The sequence below is a fragment of the Podarcis melisellensis genome (assembly GCF_964234715.1).
Source record: "Podarcis melisellensis genome assembly, chromosome: 8".
In the NCBI taxonomy this organism is placed as follows: domain Eukaryota; kingdom Metazoa; phylum Chordata; class Lepidosauria; order Squamata; family Lacertidae; genus Podarcis; species Podarcis melisellensis.
This window is the reverse complement of record NC_138540.1, coordinates 24,980,031-24,995,347: the sequence shown is the minus strand read 5'-3', so window position 1 is coordinate 24,995,347 and position 15,317 is coordinate 24,980,031. Positions and strand designations below refer to the sequence as shown.

General features: G+C 44.8%; 2 protein-coding genes across 2 annotated transcripts; both read right to left on the bottom strand.

Annotated features, from left to right (window-relative positions):
- Positions 1 to 6,520: 6,520 nt before the first annotated feature.
- Positions 6,521 to 7,617, bottom strand: LOC309375797 (complement C1q subcomponent subunit C-like; the record flags this gene model as incomplete). Its single annotated transcript, XM_081921721.1, has 2 exons — positions 6,521 to 7,502; positions 7,599 to 7,617. The coding sequence occupies 2 exons, from the start codon at positions 7,615 to 7,617 to the stop codon at positions 6,946 to 6,948; spliced, it is 576 nt and encodes a 191-aa protein (XP_081777847.1). The 3' UTR covers positions 6,521 to 6,945.
- Positions 7,618 to 8,912: 1,295 nt separating this feature from the next.
- On the bottom strand, positions 8,913 to 12,779 carry LOC309376927 (complement C1q subcomponent subunit B-like). The gene is made up of 3 exons (XM_081923868.1): positions 12,626 to 12,779; positions 11,065 to 11,237; positions 8,913 to 9,771 (listed from the first exon to the last, which is right to left on the bottom strand). Exons 2-3 carry the CDS (start codon positions 11,234 to 11,236, stop codon positions 9,200 to 9,202), a joined length of 744 nt encoding a protein of 247 aa, XP_081779994.1. The 5' UTR covers position 11,237; positions 12,626 to 12,779; the 3' UTR covers positions 8,913 to 9,199.
- Between the last annotated feature and the right edge of the window lie 2,538 nt (positions 12,780 to 15,317).

Below are 15,317 nucleotides of genomic sequence, written 5' to 3'. Positions count from 1 at the left end.
TGAAAAACTGGAATCTTTGGACAAGAGAGTGGAATCTTTGGACAAGAAGGCCGATGAGCAAACTGCGAAAATAGATCAGAACACAGAATGCCTAAATAGAATAACTGGGCAGGTGGCACAGAACACTCAATTGATTGCAAAATTGGAGGAGGCTTCAGGGGAAAACAGGAAATTGGTTGAAGACACGAGCCAAAGACTTGGACAGTTGGAAAAAGAAGTAAGACCACTCAACAAACAAGTGGGTGAACATCAGACCTATCTTTCGATGATTGAATTGAAGAATAGGGAGACTAATTTAAGGATAAGATCTGTATCTGAAGTAGAAGAAGACAAACTGGCTGAGTTCCTGACCAAAATAATTTCTGTGCAGTGGAAACTTGAGGAAAAAGACTTTAAAATCATATCAGCTTTCAGGCTGGGAAGATTGATAAGAAAAGACAAACCCAGAGACTGCTTGATAACACTGAGATCAAAGGAGGAAAGGGACAAGATTCTGGGCCTACACTACAAAAATCCATTGGACATTCTGGGTAAAAGAATTGAAATTTATAAGGATATTCCTAGACAGCTGTTGGACTTGAGATCTGAATACTCGGAACTAGCAAAACTACTGAGGAGCAACTCAATCATCTTTAGGTGGGACTTCCCTCAAGGACTATCATTTACTTTTAGAGGAAGGAAGATCAAAATCAGAACATTGGAAGACAGAGATAAATTTCTGAACCAGTACGGAGAAGACCTTCACAAAGGACTTGGATCATTGCCCGAGCCTGGAGCACCAAAGGAACCGGCACCCTTGGTTGACAAAGTACCACCCCCTGAAAAATAACCAGATTTATACAGGATGTCTCTGCAACTTCTGAGCTGGAACATAAATGGCTGCAACATTCCCGAGAAAAGGAAGAAAATTTTCCATATATTAAAAAAGGAACAATTGGACATTATTTGCTTGCAAGAAACACATGTGACTAGGCTCCACAGAAAAATTCTTGTAAATAAAAGACTCGGCCAGGAATTTATATCTTCGGACAGAGTAAAGAAGAGAGGGGTAGTGATATATGCAAAGGAGAGCCTTTCACCCAAATTATTATTTAAAGATGAACAAGGCAGAATTTTGGCAGTTGAAATACAGCACCAAGGAGAAAAAATTTTGTTATTAGGAATTTATGCACCAAATGAAGGGAAATCGGAATTTTACAAGAAGTTGCATGAGAGCATGCTGGAATATCTGGACTTTGACAACATCATTATGATGGGAGATATGAACGGAATTGTGTCAACCAACATGGATAAGTCGCAAAGTCAAAAAGTTACCAAAGATGGCAGACTACCAAAGACCTTTTTTGAAATGACAGACAACATGGACTGGATTGACATCTGGAGAACGAGGAACCCCTTGGAAAAGGAAGGAACATTCTTCTCTGAAGCCCATCTGACCTGGACAAGAATTGACCAAATATGGATTACTAGATGTCTGGCACCTAAGGTCAGAAAAGTGGAAATCTGCCCAAAGACCTGCTCCGACCATAACGCTTTGAGAATGGATCTGACATTACTACCAACCGGCTCCTTTCGATGGAAGATGAATGACAATCTATTTAGAGATCAGGAGATTATTAAAAAGGCCCAAAAAGTTTTGAAAGACTATTTTGAAATAAATTTGAATACAACGGTGGAAAAAAGAACAATCTGGGACGCGAGTAAAGCTGTGATGAGAGGGTTCTTAATACAACAGAATGCTATTAAGAAAAGGAAACAAAATGAAAAGAAAGATAAGATCTTGGGAAAAATAAAAGAATTAGAAAAGAAATTAAGAGGAAACCCGAAGTCACAGCCGATTCTGAGAGAAATTAAACTTCATCAGGCACAATATTCTAAACTGATAAATCAGGAAATAGAATGGAAGATTAAGTCAATGAAACAAAAAACGTTTGAATCGGCTAATAAATGTGGGAAACTGCTGGCCTGGCAGTTGAAGAAGAGACAAAAGCTGAACACAGTAACAAATTTAGAAATTGAAGGAAGAAATATTCAGAACCCTGTGGAAATCAGGAAATCTTTTCAGAAATATTTCAAGAAACTGTATACTCAAGGGCCACAAAATGAGGTTGAGATTGAACAATTTTTGAAAGAAAATAGTCTTAAAGAAATTACACAAGAAAATAGACTACTCCTGAACAGTCAAATAACACGACAAGAAATTGAACACGCCATTCAGAACATGAAGTTGGGCAAATCTCCAGGACCAGATGGTCTGACCTCCAAGTATTACAAGACAATGAGTGATTATTTGATTCAACCTTTGATGGAGGTCAGCAACGAAATTTTGGAGGGAAAGAAGGCGCCGGAATCGTGGAAGGAAGCTTTTATCACGTTGATACCAAAATCAGAAACCGAAAAGACACAACTTAAGAACTACCGCCCCATCTCCCTTTTAAATGTGGATTACAAAATATTTGCTGATGTCCTAGCAGGTAGACTTAAAAAAGTTTTGAATGAAGTAATTCACAAGGACCAGGCTGGCTTTCTCCCAGGTAGACATATGTTTGCAAACACAAGGAACATTATTGACATTTTGGAACTTTTGCAAACAGATATAAACACTAAAGCAGTGCTGATATTTATAGACGCGGAGAAGGCCTTTGACAACATCTCTTGGAAATTTATGAAGGGAAACTTAAAAGAAATGGGAGTGGGGCGGGGTTTTGAAAATGGGATTGACGCAATATATTCAGAACAAAAAGCTAAATTGATAGTTAACAATGTGGTAACGGAAGAATTCAAAATTGAAAAAGGAACACGACAAGGCTGCCCGATTTCCCCTCTGCTATTTATCTCAGTTCTGGAGGTGCTCCTGAATTTGATTAGAGGTGACCGGCTGGTGCAGGGGATCCAGGTCGGAGCGAAACAATATAAACTTAAAGCTTTCGCAGATGACCTAGTTTTGACATTGCAGGAGCCAGAATCTAGTACGAAAAGAGTATTACAACTGATACATGATTTTGGTCAGGTTGCAGGATTTAAGTTAAATAAACAAAAAACGAAGGTGTTAGGGAAAAACATGACAGACACAGAGTCAGAACGGTTTCAGAGAGAAACAGAATTATCATTGGTGAAAAAGGTAAAATACCTAGGGGTTAATATAACAGCCAAAAATCTGAGTCTATTTAAAGATAACTATGAAAAATGTTGGTCCGAAATTAAGAGAGACTTGGAAAGTTGGGCAAAGCTGAAGCTTTCTTTGTTAGGCCGAATTGCTGCAATTAAGATGAATGTGCTGCCAAAGATGTTGTTTTTGTTTCAAACATTGCAAATTGTGGACAAAACAGAGTGTTTCCGGAGGTGGCAGAGAGATATTTCGAAATTTGTCTGGCAGGGCAAAAAGCCCAGAATCAAGTTTAAGATACTAACAGACGCAAAGGAAAGAGGGGGCTTTGCCCTGCCAGACTTAAGGTTGTATTATGAAGCCGCAGCTTTCTGCTGGTTAAAAGATTGGCTACTTCTTGAGGACACCGATGTGCTAGATCTGGAAGGTTATAACAATGCTTTTGGTTGGCATGCATATTTGTGGTATGATAAAGTTAAGATTAATAAGGCCTTTAAGAACCATATTGTCAGAAAAGCAGTGTTTAATGTCTGGACAAAATATAAAGACTTACTGGAAAACAAAACACCAAGGTGGCTTTCACCTTTGGAAGCTAAGGCCCGAAAAGGAACCAATATGGAAGCCTACTGGCCAAAATATTGGGAACTGCTAGAAAAAGACGGAGATAATTGGAAATTGCAGAGTATGGAGAAAATGAAGGATAAAGTGCGAGACTGGTTACACTACGCTCAGATTAAGGAAATCTTTAAAAGTGACAAAAAGTTAGGATTCCAGGTGGAGAAATCGAAATTGGAAACAGAACTGTTAGAACCTAAGATTAAGGTACTTTCAAGAATGTATAACTTGCTGTTGAAATGGAATACACAAGACGAAATGGTTAAATCGGCTATGATAAAGTGGGCACAGGATATTGGGCATAACATTATGTTTGAAGACTGGGAAAGGTTGTGGACCACTGGGTTGAACTTCACTGCATGTAATGCTCTGAAGGAAAATGTAATGAAAATGATATACAGATGGTACATGACCCCAGTTAAACTTGCCAAAATATACCATTCGTCAGATAATAAATGTTGGAAATGTAAGGAAAATGAAGGAACATTCTACCACCTCTGGTGGACTTGCCCTAGGGTGAAGGCCTTCTGGGAAATGATATATAATGAGCTGAAAAAGGTATTTAAGTATACCTTCACCAAGAAACCAGAGGCCTTCCTCCTGGGCATTGTCGACCAGAAGGTGTTAAAGAAGGATAGAACATTTTTTATGTATGCGACAACAGCAGCAAGGATATTACTTGCTAAGAATTGGAAAACTCAAGATCTACCCACACTGGAAGAATGGCAGATGCAACTGATGGACTATATGCAATTGGCGGAGATGACTGGCAGAATCCGAGACCTGGGAGAAGAAAGGATGGAAGAAGATTGGAAGAAATTTAAGATTTACTTACAAAAATATTGTGATTTAATGGAATGTTAAGAAAGATGCTTGGTTAGAAATAATTGGCCATCACTAAAATAGATCAGGAATTGATGACAAGAGAGATTAAGAGAAAATAAACTTGTAGGAGAAATATTTTACTGTAATTAATTAAGCGGTTACAAAATTTGGAAATAAGATGATAATTTGCTTGACAAAAATTTATTAACGATGTAAATGGGAGCGGGAGGCGTGAGGAAGCTCAAGGATGATATGAAACTTTGTTAAAACAAGACAATACTGTTTATTATTATTGTATTTTTCTTCTTTAAAAAACCTAATAAATATTTATAAAAAAAAAAAGAAAGTTCTTCCTAATGTTTAGCATGAATCTGACCTAAGCTTGATGGACCAAGGGTTGGATTCTGTATAAAGCAACTTCCTCTGTCCCTACGTGCTAACAGTTCTGATTATGAAAAATGAGGCGGTATGGTTTGAAGGGGTAAAATCCTAGAATCCTAGAATTGTAGAGTTGGAACCATCTAGTCCAAGGACCACCTAGTCCAACCACCTGCAATGAATGAATCACAGCTAAAGAACCCCTGACAGACAACATCTGTTTAAAAACCTCCAGAGAAGGAGAGCCCACCGTCCACCATTATTCTACTGACAAATAGCTTTGTCAGAAAGTTCCCCTTAATGTTTAGTTGGAATCTCCTTTCTTGTAACTTGGTTCGGGTCCTACCCTCTGGAGCAGCAGAAAACAAGCTGGCTCCACCTTCCATGGGACAGCCCTTCAGATATTTGAAGATCACCATCGTGCCACCTCTCAACCTTCTCTTCTCCATTCTAAATATACCCAACTCCCAAACCTACACAGCCCACTAGCCCCTTTTCCTCTTAGCCAGCAGATGGGATCACAGTGGGCTTTGCTTCAGCTCTGAAGATCTAGTGCAATTGGCACTTGGAGCAAAGTTCTCCTTCTGGACAGGGTAGTGGTGGAAGGGAGATCCCTGCAGCTGCTCCTTCTCTGGTTGATAGATAGGGCCAGACTGGTCTTCTCCTTGCCATAGTGCTCTTACTAAGAGGCAGGAGATGCAACCTTATAGTGGCTCTTCCACCTTTAGCTGTTGGCAGAGTCCAAAGCATGCTTCCCTTCCGCTTTGGAATGCCAAGACAATTAGCAGCACAAACTAGATCAGAGCTGCATCACACTTGCAGCAGGTTCAAACCAGTGATAGACAACCGGTGGCCCTCCAGCTGCTTTCGGGTCCAAACTCCCATCAGCCCCAGCCGGCATGGCTCAGTGCTCAGGGATGATGGGAGTCACAGTCCAAAAGCATCTGCAGGCTGTCAGGTTGGGGAAGGCTGGCTCAAACCTTTTCTCTTAACAAAATTTTCTGGAGAGGTGTTTCAACTCACCTCTCCGAATTCTAGTGTGGTGTCAGGTTTAGAGTGTCAGACTAGGAGCTGGGAGGCCAGAGTTCAAATCCCCCGCTTGGCCATGAAGCTCATGGAGAGAAATTGGGCCAGTTGCTGCCTCTCAACCTAACCTACCTCACAGGGTTGTTGTGGGGATTAAATTAGGAGAGCTTTGTGCACTACCCTGAGCTCCTTGGAGAAAACGGTGGGATGCAAATGCAATAAATAAACCAATATTTGACCTAGGGGACACTAGAAAGGTACTTTTCCAGTGGTACAATCCTATCAATTTAGAAGCAAGCCCCATTGTGTTCAGTGTTAACTCCCTCTGGAAACTCCCAAACTGAAAAGGCAAAGCTGTGATTTGGTTGTGGCTGATTTCTCATTTTTATTTTCATTTCTTTTTCTTTCAGTGGCATGCTTTGAGTCTTTGGGGAAAGCAGCCAGAAGATAATAGAGACCCGTTTTGAATTAATGAGCCTTTGTTTCCAAAGCGGACACAAACCTTTTAGATCCATTTTGCATCCTACTGACTGTTTTAGAGTGTTTTAAAAACTCACACATTCATAAATATGAAGCTAAAAAAAGAATTGTTTTATTGAGCATGTTTTTCTTTCTTTCACAACAGCTAAGACATGGTGGAACAAGGATGAAGAATAAAAATGATAAAAGTAGCTGCACCTCAAAGCTTGGGGAAGACGCACAGCATTGCAGAGTTGGAAAATATCCCACCTAGTCCCTCTACAATGTGTTGTAGCTTGTGATGGGGAAACTATCAGATGAACATTCTGGAGAGAAGTGGAGGACCTGGAAAGGGTTAAGCACTCAAATGATTTGGGTGTGGGGAAAGCTGCTGGCCCAGAAAGGGTTAAGCACATTGCCTCCCCATGCTGAATTTAAGACTGGAAAAATGAGACAGCTAGAAACTTTTAAAAAAATGTCCATCCCAAGCTTGAAGGCATGGAAGGAAAGCTGTGCTCATCTGCTCCACCAATAATCTAGTCTGGGAAGAGAAGGAAGCCTGAGAAGACACTATCAGATCCCCCAATGCCCACCATGCCATTGTAGTCATTGACTGCCAGCCACACCTGGTGCCCCTGCTTCATCTGAAGCAGGATGCCGCCCGAGCTGACTTGCTTGTCATTGGACATGTGGTCACAGAAGCTGGCCACCTTGTCCCGGTTCAGGTACATGTTGATGCAGAGGTTGGCCGTCTGGGACGTGTGGTAGGTGAAGTAGTAGAGGCCAGGGATACGACATGTGAACTTGCCATTGTTAAGGTCGTAGTCCTGGTTAATGTTGGTGATGGCCCTGTTGAAGACGACGGGGGCGTTCTTGGCAGGGTACTGGGCCGTCTGACGCATCACCGTGAAGGCCGACTGGTGGTTCCGCTTGTAGCCGCCCGGCTCCCCTGGTTCACCCCTGTCCCCCTTGGGGCCGGGCTCCCCTGGAGGTCCAGCAGCACCTCGAGGCCCATTCTTCCCCACATGACCAGGAGCTCCAGGTTCTCCTTCCTCTCCCTTGGGACCTCGACTTCCAGGAATGGCTGGTGGGCCTGCAGAGGACCAAAGGAGTGAAGGTCATGATTGGAGAAAGGAAAAAAAGGATGAATCAGGAGGATGGGGATGAAGGACACAACCATCCCTTCTACCACACTGCTTCCTGTCCATGCCAAATCTGGGGCTGCCATACACACTCAGCTTCTTATGGAGCAAAATGTGCTTTCAAAGTTCCCTAGCTGGATGGGAGGGATGTTCCAGGGATGTTCCAACTAGTGAAGATAAAAGGAAGACACATGGGCTGCTTGATCTGATCATGGGCTGCCTTTTCCTCGTGGAAGGCTATTATTATTTTTAATTGCATTTATATCCCACCTTTTTCTCAAGGGTCCCTGTTCCTCATTTAATCCCCACAACAACCCTGTGAGGTAGGTTAGGCTGAGAGGCCCAAAATCACACCCACTGAACTTCTTGGCCAAGTGAAGATTTGAACCCTGGTCTCCTGGTTCTAATCCAACACTCTAACCACTACACCACACTGGCTCTCACTGGCTCACTAGGAGTAGATAATATGACATCAGGTATGGGGTCAGTGGGTGTGGTTTGAGAGAAATGGCCTTGTAAGCCAAATTGGAGAACCTGGGTGTGTGTGTGCAGGTTTGTCCAACAAACCAGACATTGCCCATCCCCGAACTATAAGGAAAGGGAGAATAGGAAAACGTGAAGCTGCATTATATGGAGTAACACCTTTGGTTCATTTAGTTCAGTACTGTCTACACTGACCAGCAGCAGTTCTCTGGGATTTTAGGCACAGTTCTCTCTCCACCTGGAGCTCATGGGGATCGAAGTTCAAACCTTCTGCATGCAAAGTAGATGTTCTACCACTGAGATACAGTTCTTCCCTGAAGGGGAGTGTGTTTGGGTCAGGAGCTTTGGAGATGGGGTTTGTGTGCAGTGGTGACTCCTCTGGTGCCAAAGCCAGAGGTGATCTTAGTTACTTTTCTAAGCTTCCCTTGGTTCTGAGGTCAATTTTAATGAACCTCTGAAATTTGCTTTCCAAGCCCCTCTTGATTGAACTTTGCAGATGTCCTTATCCGGAATAACATCACCATCCAGACCCTTCAGAGAAAGGAACTGCAGAAATGTGCTTCCCATGAAATTCACTGACTGAAAATGAGGCAGTGAATCTGGGGGGGGGGGCGTCAGGGGTTTTTTTGGGAGAGGGGAGGAGTGGGTTTTGTGACAGCTCTAAAAGAAATAAAGGCTTCCCCCACCCCAGCCATAGTACTGTTTATGTCAGGATCTAGAGTATATAAATTCCTTTTCTTGGAAACTTTCTTCCTGGCCAAGGCTTGCTAGATAGCAAGTGGGGTCAGCTATCCCTAGGTATCTGCTGCCACCTCGTGGTGACCAACAAAGCAACGTCTCTCATCCTTCCTTATGCAATCAACAATAACTCTCCAAACCAAAGCACAAGTGACTGTTTATTTGTTTACAAAGTTACAGCAGAGACCTCTTGTGATGGGGTTTCTCTTTTGAGGGGGTAGGGGGTTTGAAAAGGTCGAGTGGTTATTGAAAGAACCTATCAATGATCACCCATTAAGGCTGCACCATTTCAGAGAGGCAAGGGCATTGCAGTTCCCATACCTTGTGCTCCATCCCTGGCCGGCAGTTTCCAAAGACCAGACCTGCAGCAGAGGGTGGAGTCTGGTGGAGAGAGCAAGCAGGAAAGCAGGTCCCCGGGTTCCTCTAGCTAAATAGGGAACAGTAAGAACCCGGAGAAGATGCTGTCTGCCCCTTCCGTGCCCCCAATGAGCGAGTTCTTCTCTGTAGGCTCTAACCAGACCGACTCGCCCCTTTGCACGCGGAGAACTACACCGCCCGTGGTGACCTGGAAGGCATTGTAGACGTAGTCACAGAAGGCTACGATCCTCTCGCCCCGGCTGCCTTGCCCTTTCTTGATCTGGACACACAGGTTGCCCCGGGAGGTTACGTGGTAGGTGAAGTAGTAAATCCCGGTGATGTTGGACACAAAACGCCCATAGCGGCTCTCGTAGTGGCCATTGACGTTGGTGTGGACGCGGTCAAAGCGGATGGGCTGCGCACGCCGAGGCAGCATGGAGATTCCCCGGGAGGCCGAGAAGGCGGATTTGAGCGAGGTCTTGTAGTCACCAGATTCTCCTTTGGCTCCTTGTGGGCCAGGAGATCCTGGGGGGCCTTTGAACCCTGCTGGTCCTCTGGGCCCGACTTTGCCAGGGTAACCAGGCTCTCCTGGCTCCCCTGGTTCTCCAGAATCCCTATTTGCTTCAACACCCCCAGGAGGACCTATGAGAAGTAGGAAAGAAGAAGGCAGGGGTGTTAAGTTGAATTGCTTAATGTACGTTGAAATGGAAAACACATCTATAATGTGCCTCTGTAGCACTGTGAAGCATGGCTGGAAATTTACATTGAAGCTGAAGAAGAGCCTGACAGGTTAATCATTAATGGAGTTGTAACATGGAACTGTATTTTTGTGCTTAAAGTCACAGGAAAGAGAGAGTATTACAGGTCTATGCATATGCTAATCTGTAGGCATCAGTCTCGGGTGGAGTGCTCTCTTTGTTCCAAGCTAGTGAAGAGAATGGACATGTGAATTTCTGTCTCCCACAAACAGCCTGAGGCTAATGGAGGCTGCGATGGAGAAGAGATGGAGCTTTGATTTTAAGCTCAAAATTCAAGATATTTGTAATCTATGGCATTATGCCTTTTGCTGGGATCAGTATAAGAAATTATGAATGTAACATTTATCATTTTAAATTGTTTGGAAAAGAAAAGCTTTTGAACCATATTTTTGGACTGGATTTTTTTCCCCCAAGACAAGAGCCAGTTTTCATTCATCCAATGGCTTCCAGATGCACAATATTCACCATCCCAATAAGAGGTGTGGTGTGTGGAGAAACCTGTGTTATAAACTTGGTCAGGCCTGGCCCAGCATTTGAATCCCCACTCAGCCACGAAGCTCACTGGGTGACCTTGGGCCTGTTACTGGGCACCCTCAGCCTGACCGGTCTCATGGGTTTTTTTGTGAGGATAAGATGGGGAAGGAGAAAATTGTACACACTGCCTTGGCCTCCTTGCAGGAAAGGTGGGGTATCGATGTCATAAATAAGGGAACTGTTTGTCTGTGGAACTCCCAGCCCCACTAATTGATAAATTAGAGCTGAGCCGAGAGCTCTCAAAAAGAAATTTTAGCCAGTGGGTAAACCCATTGAAATGAATGTGCATGGCTCACAGAGGTTTCTTAATTGCAGTGGGGTCTGCTCTGTCTCTGAGTAGGACTTGGTTGGATATAACTCTCTCTTTCTATCTCAAGATGCTCCTGTGATGTTGAGAGAATGTGGCACGTGTCCTGGGAAATCACCATCAGCATGCCCTTCACAACAGAGGGCTATTGGTAAGGACCCCTCCTCAAAACTCCCTCCCTCCCTCCCTTGCTGCTTCCCTGCCTCCCCGTCATGCAATAGATTGGCTCCCTGATAGGTTGGGACAGATTTTCAGCTCAGATGCTCATGTTGCACTGTGGACGAGACCCATAGTGAGAAAGAAAGCATGCCCCAGGCCAAGTGAATGCCCCCTTACCTCGTTCACCCTTACTCCCTGGCACTCCATCGCTGCCATCAGGGCCTGGGGCACCTGGCATGCCTGGAGTTCCTGGGATGAGTTGGGGCCCCCGGCAAGTGTCAGCACCAACCAGCCAGGCTGCATTCAGGCACATCAGCAGTGCCCATGCCAACCTCTTGGGACTCAGCATCCTGGAAAGGCAAAGGGAGAAAGCAGGAGCACCCAGCTGGGAGACCAGCAACGCACAAAGGCAAGAAGAGGCACAAATATAGGATGGGGGACACCTGCCTTGATGGTGTGAAAAGGAATCTTAGGGGTCTTAGGATTAGCCTGGAAAAGAGGAGACCGAGAGGAGATCTAATAGTCATCTTCAAATATCTGTCTGTCACACGGAAGATGGAGCAAGCTTGTTTTCTGTGGCTCCAGGGGGTAGGAGCTGAACCAATGGTTTTGAACAACGAGGAAGGAGATTCCAACTTAACATCAAGAAGAATACCCTCACATACAGTCCAACATTTCTCATATTAAAACAGGGACGTTATAAGAAAAAGTGGGACATTCTGGGATCAAATCAGAAATGGGGACAGCTTCTGTAAATCCGGGGCTGTTCCTGGAAAATAGGGACGCTTGGAGGGTCTACAGATGTGCTTCCTCCAACTAGCTCAGTACTGGGAAAGGCTGCAGCTTGGTGGCAGAGCATCTGCCTTGCATGCAGAAGGTCCCAGGTTCAATCCCTGGCATTTTCGGTAGGGAATGCCATGTGCCTGAAACCCTAGAGAGTGGCTTCCAGTCGGTGTGAACACTAATGGGCTTGATGGACTAATGCTCCCTGACTCAGTCTAAGGCAGCTTCCTGTGTTCCTATTATTTAGGAGCCGGCATTGTCTGTAGAGGAAATCTCTTCCCAGGCACATCAATTCCCTGGTGTCAACCCAGCTTTGCAAAATAAGCCTCTTCAGAGTCTCATCCCCTTTCCTTGACCACAGCAGTGACATCCCAAGTGTTATTGATGCTGCTGGATGAAATGAAGCATGGATCCTCACACAAGCTATCTGTCCTCGGCTGAACTAGCTTTCTCGTTTCTAAACTGGTGCTACCCTTTTGGACCATCTCAATCCATCACCGAGAGAACACTTCTGGTTGCCAATTTCTAAATTCAGAGTGCTGACATTTCCATTTTAGAAAGCCATGCCTTATAGAAACCCTTTTCCTGTATGAACAACAGAGAGAGAGAGACATTCTAGCATGGTGCTGCTCTGTGTGCTTTAGTGTTGTAGTCATTGGTGGTAGAGAACCTGCTTTGCATGCAGAAGGTCCTGGGTTCAATCTCCTGCATTGCCAGGTAGTGCTGGGAGAGACTCCTGGTCTGAAATCCTGGAAAGATGCTGCCAATCAATGTAGGCACTACTGAGCTAGATGGACTAGTGGTCTGTCTTGGGGCAAGGCAGCTTCCTATCTACCAGTGCCCTCTTTGGATCTCCCTCTGGAGATGTTCTGGCCAGCAGCCATCAATTCCTCACCCCTCCAAAGGCTGGTCTTGAATGCAAGGGGAAATAATTCAGTGAATGCCTTTCTCTTACCTTGCAGCGTCTCAAAGAATCTCTGGACAGCAAGACTTGCCACGCTCCAGGCCCACACTGAGGACGCTCACACAGCAGAGACAGGAAGAAACACCTCCCCCCATGAGATATGTCTGCCTCCCTCCTATCTCCCAGGGTTTGCAACAGAAGGGAAATTGGAGTTTGCTTCCCTTTTTTTCCCATTTGGCTCCCCTCCTTCTCGCTCCTTCCACAAACACACCAGTACTTTCACATCCACACAGCACGGGGAAGTGCAGTGCTATTTCTGGGGGCCTTTTGTGCAAGCTGCGCAAGAAATATGGGGAACCTGCCCTTGCCTGGTCAGGCGTTTTCCGAGCAAAGGCATTTTCCCAATGGCTTGCGGTTTGGCGGAAACCCACAAGGGCACAGCTGGTGCTTCTGGGCTTGAGGATGCTCTGTGCTAGTCTCCTGGGTGTCAGCACTCTTTTCAGCCATGAGAACGTAAGGAGAGTTGTGCTGGATTTGGCCAAAGGCCCAACTTGTACACTAACCTGCTCAGAGTGGCCAACCAGACGCCTCAATGGAAAGACAGCAGATAGGACCTGAGTGCAACAGCAACTCTCCCCACCAGTGATTCCCAACAACGGGTACTCAGAGGCCTACTGCTTCTGACAGTGGAGGGGTAACATAGTCACTTTGTTGTTGTTTAGTCATTTAGTCGTGTCCGACTCCTCGTGACCCCATGGACCAGAGCACGGCAGGCACTCCTGTCTTCCACTGCCTCCCGCAGTTTGGTCAGACTCATGCTGGTAGCTTCGAGAACACTGTCCAACCATCTTGTCCTCTGTCGTCCCCTTCTCCTTGTGCATCAGGGTCTCCAGTACTTTATATACCTCTTAACTGAGTTTTTATCCACTAATCCAAGTTGTTCCACCCTGTGTGAACATTCTTTTGTCTTACCTGAATCAGCCAACATTTGGTTTCACTGGGTGTTCTCAAGTCCCAAGGTAGAATTATAGAATTGTAGAATGGGAAGGGGCCCCAGGATCATCTAACCCAATACAGGAACCACAGCTAAATAATCCCTGACAGGTGACCATCCAACTTCTGCTTAAAAACCTCCAGCAGTTTGGGTCGTACCCTCTGGAGCAGCAGAAAACATGCTTGCTCCACCTTCCATGCGGGAACCCATCAGATATCAGGAGAAATTAACTCAAAAATGCTGGTGGATTCTTGCGAGGACTTTTTTTAAAGAAAAGAAAAGAAAAAAGGATTGAAAGGTGATGTTTTTAATTGTGGAGAACGGGATTTATTGGGGAAGAGAGGAACAAAACCAAAATAGGCTCATCTCTCCCTCCTTCTAAGTAGCCGTGTATAGGGTTATACCATAAACATAGTATGGTTAGGTTGCCAAATGTATTGTAAAGGCCTGGGAGATTGCTTTTGTATTTTGTTTATTTTTTTAAACAAGGACTGCCTCTTTCCATATGAACCTACCCGGACCCTGAGATCACCTTCTGAGGCCCTTCTTTGTGTGCTTCCTCCTTGGGAGGTCTGGAGGGTGGCAACATGAGAATGGGCCTTCTCTGCAGTGGCTCCCTGCCTGTGGAATGCTCTCCCCAGCGAAGTTCTCCTGGAACCTTCATTATACACCTTGTTCCTTTTTAACCAGGCCTTAGGTGGATCTGATTTACATCCTATGCCCTTTTAAAATGTGGGTTTTTTTGTGGAGCAGAGCTATTGGGTTGTTGTTTTTATTTTTATTATGTATTTTGTGGTTTTATATCCTGATTTTGTTCTGCGAACCGCCCTGAAATCCCCTGGTATAGGGTGATATATAAATAAAATAAAGCTATGTGTATATTGTTGTTCTGTTATGACCTGGATGGGCTTCTGCAGAAGTCACAGCTAAAGGATCCCAAACAGATGGTAACCCAACCTTTGTTTAAAAAAAACAGAAGAAGAGTCTACCACCTTCCACTGTCAAACAGCTCTTGCCATCAGAAAGTTCTTCCTAATGTTTAGCGTGAATCTGACCTAAGCTTGATGGACTAAGGGTTGGATTCTGTATAAAGCAACTTCCTCTGTCCCTACGTGCTAACAGTTCTGATTATGAAAAATGAGGCGGTATGGTTTGAAGGGGTAAAATCCTAGAATCCTAGAATTGTAGAGTTGGAACCATCTAGTCCAAGGACCACCTAGTCCAACCACCTGCAATGAATGAATCACAGCTAAAGAACCCCTGACAGACAACATCTGTTTAAAAACCTCCAGAGAAGGAGAGCCCACCGTCCACCATTATTCTACTGACAAATAGCTTTGTCAGAAAGTTCCCCTTAATGTTTAGTTGGAATCTCCTTTCTTGTAACTTGGTTCGGGTCCTACCCTCTGGAGCAGCAGAAAACAAGCTGGCTCCACCTTCCATGGGACAGCCCTTCAGATATTTGAAGATCACCATCGTGCCACCTCTCAACCTTCTCTTCTCCATTCTAAATATACCCAACTCCCAAACCTACACAGCCCACTAGCCCCCTTTCCTCTTAGCCAGCAGATGGGATCACAGTGGGCTTTGCTTCAGCTCTGAAGATCTAGTGCAATTGGCACTTGGAGCAAAGTTCTCCTTCTGGACAGGGTAGTGGTGGAAGGGAGATCCCTGCAGCTGCTCCTTCTCTGGTTGATAGATAGGGCCAGACTGGTCTTCTCCTTGCCATAGTGCTCTTACTAAGAGGCA

Excerpts from the sequence above, each read along its gene's own strand:
- LOC309376927 (XM_081923868.1), bottom strand. The coding sequence starts at position 11,236 with ATGCTGAGTCCCAAGAGGTTGGCATGGGCACTGCTGATGTGCCTGAAT. Across the intron at positions 9,772-11,064 it reads AGGGAGTAAGGGTGAACGAG|GTCCTCCTGGGGGTGTTGAA; the intron begins GTAAGGGGGCAT and ends TACTTCTCATAG.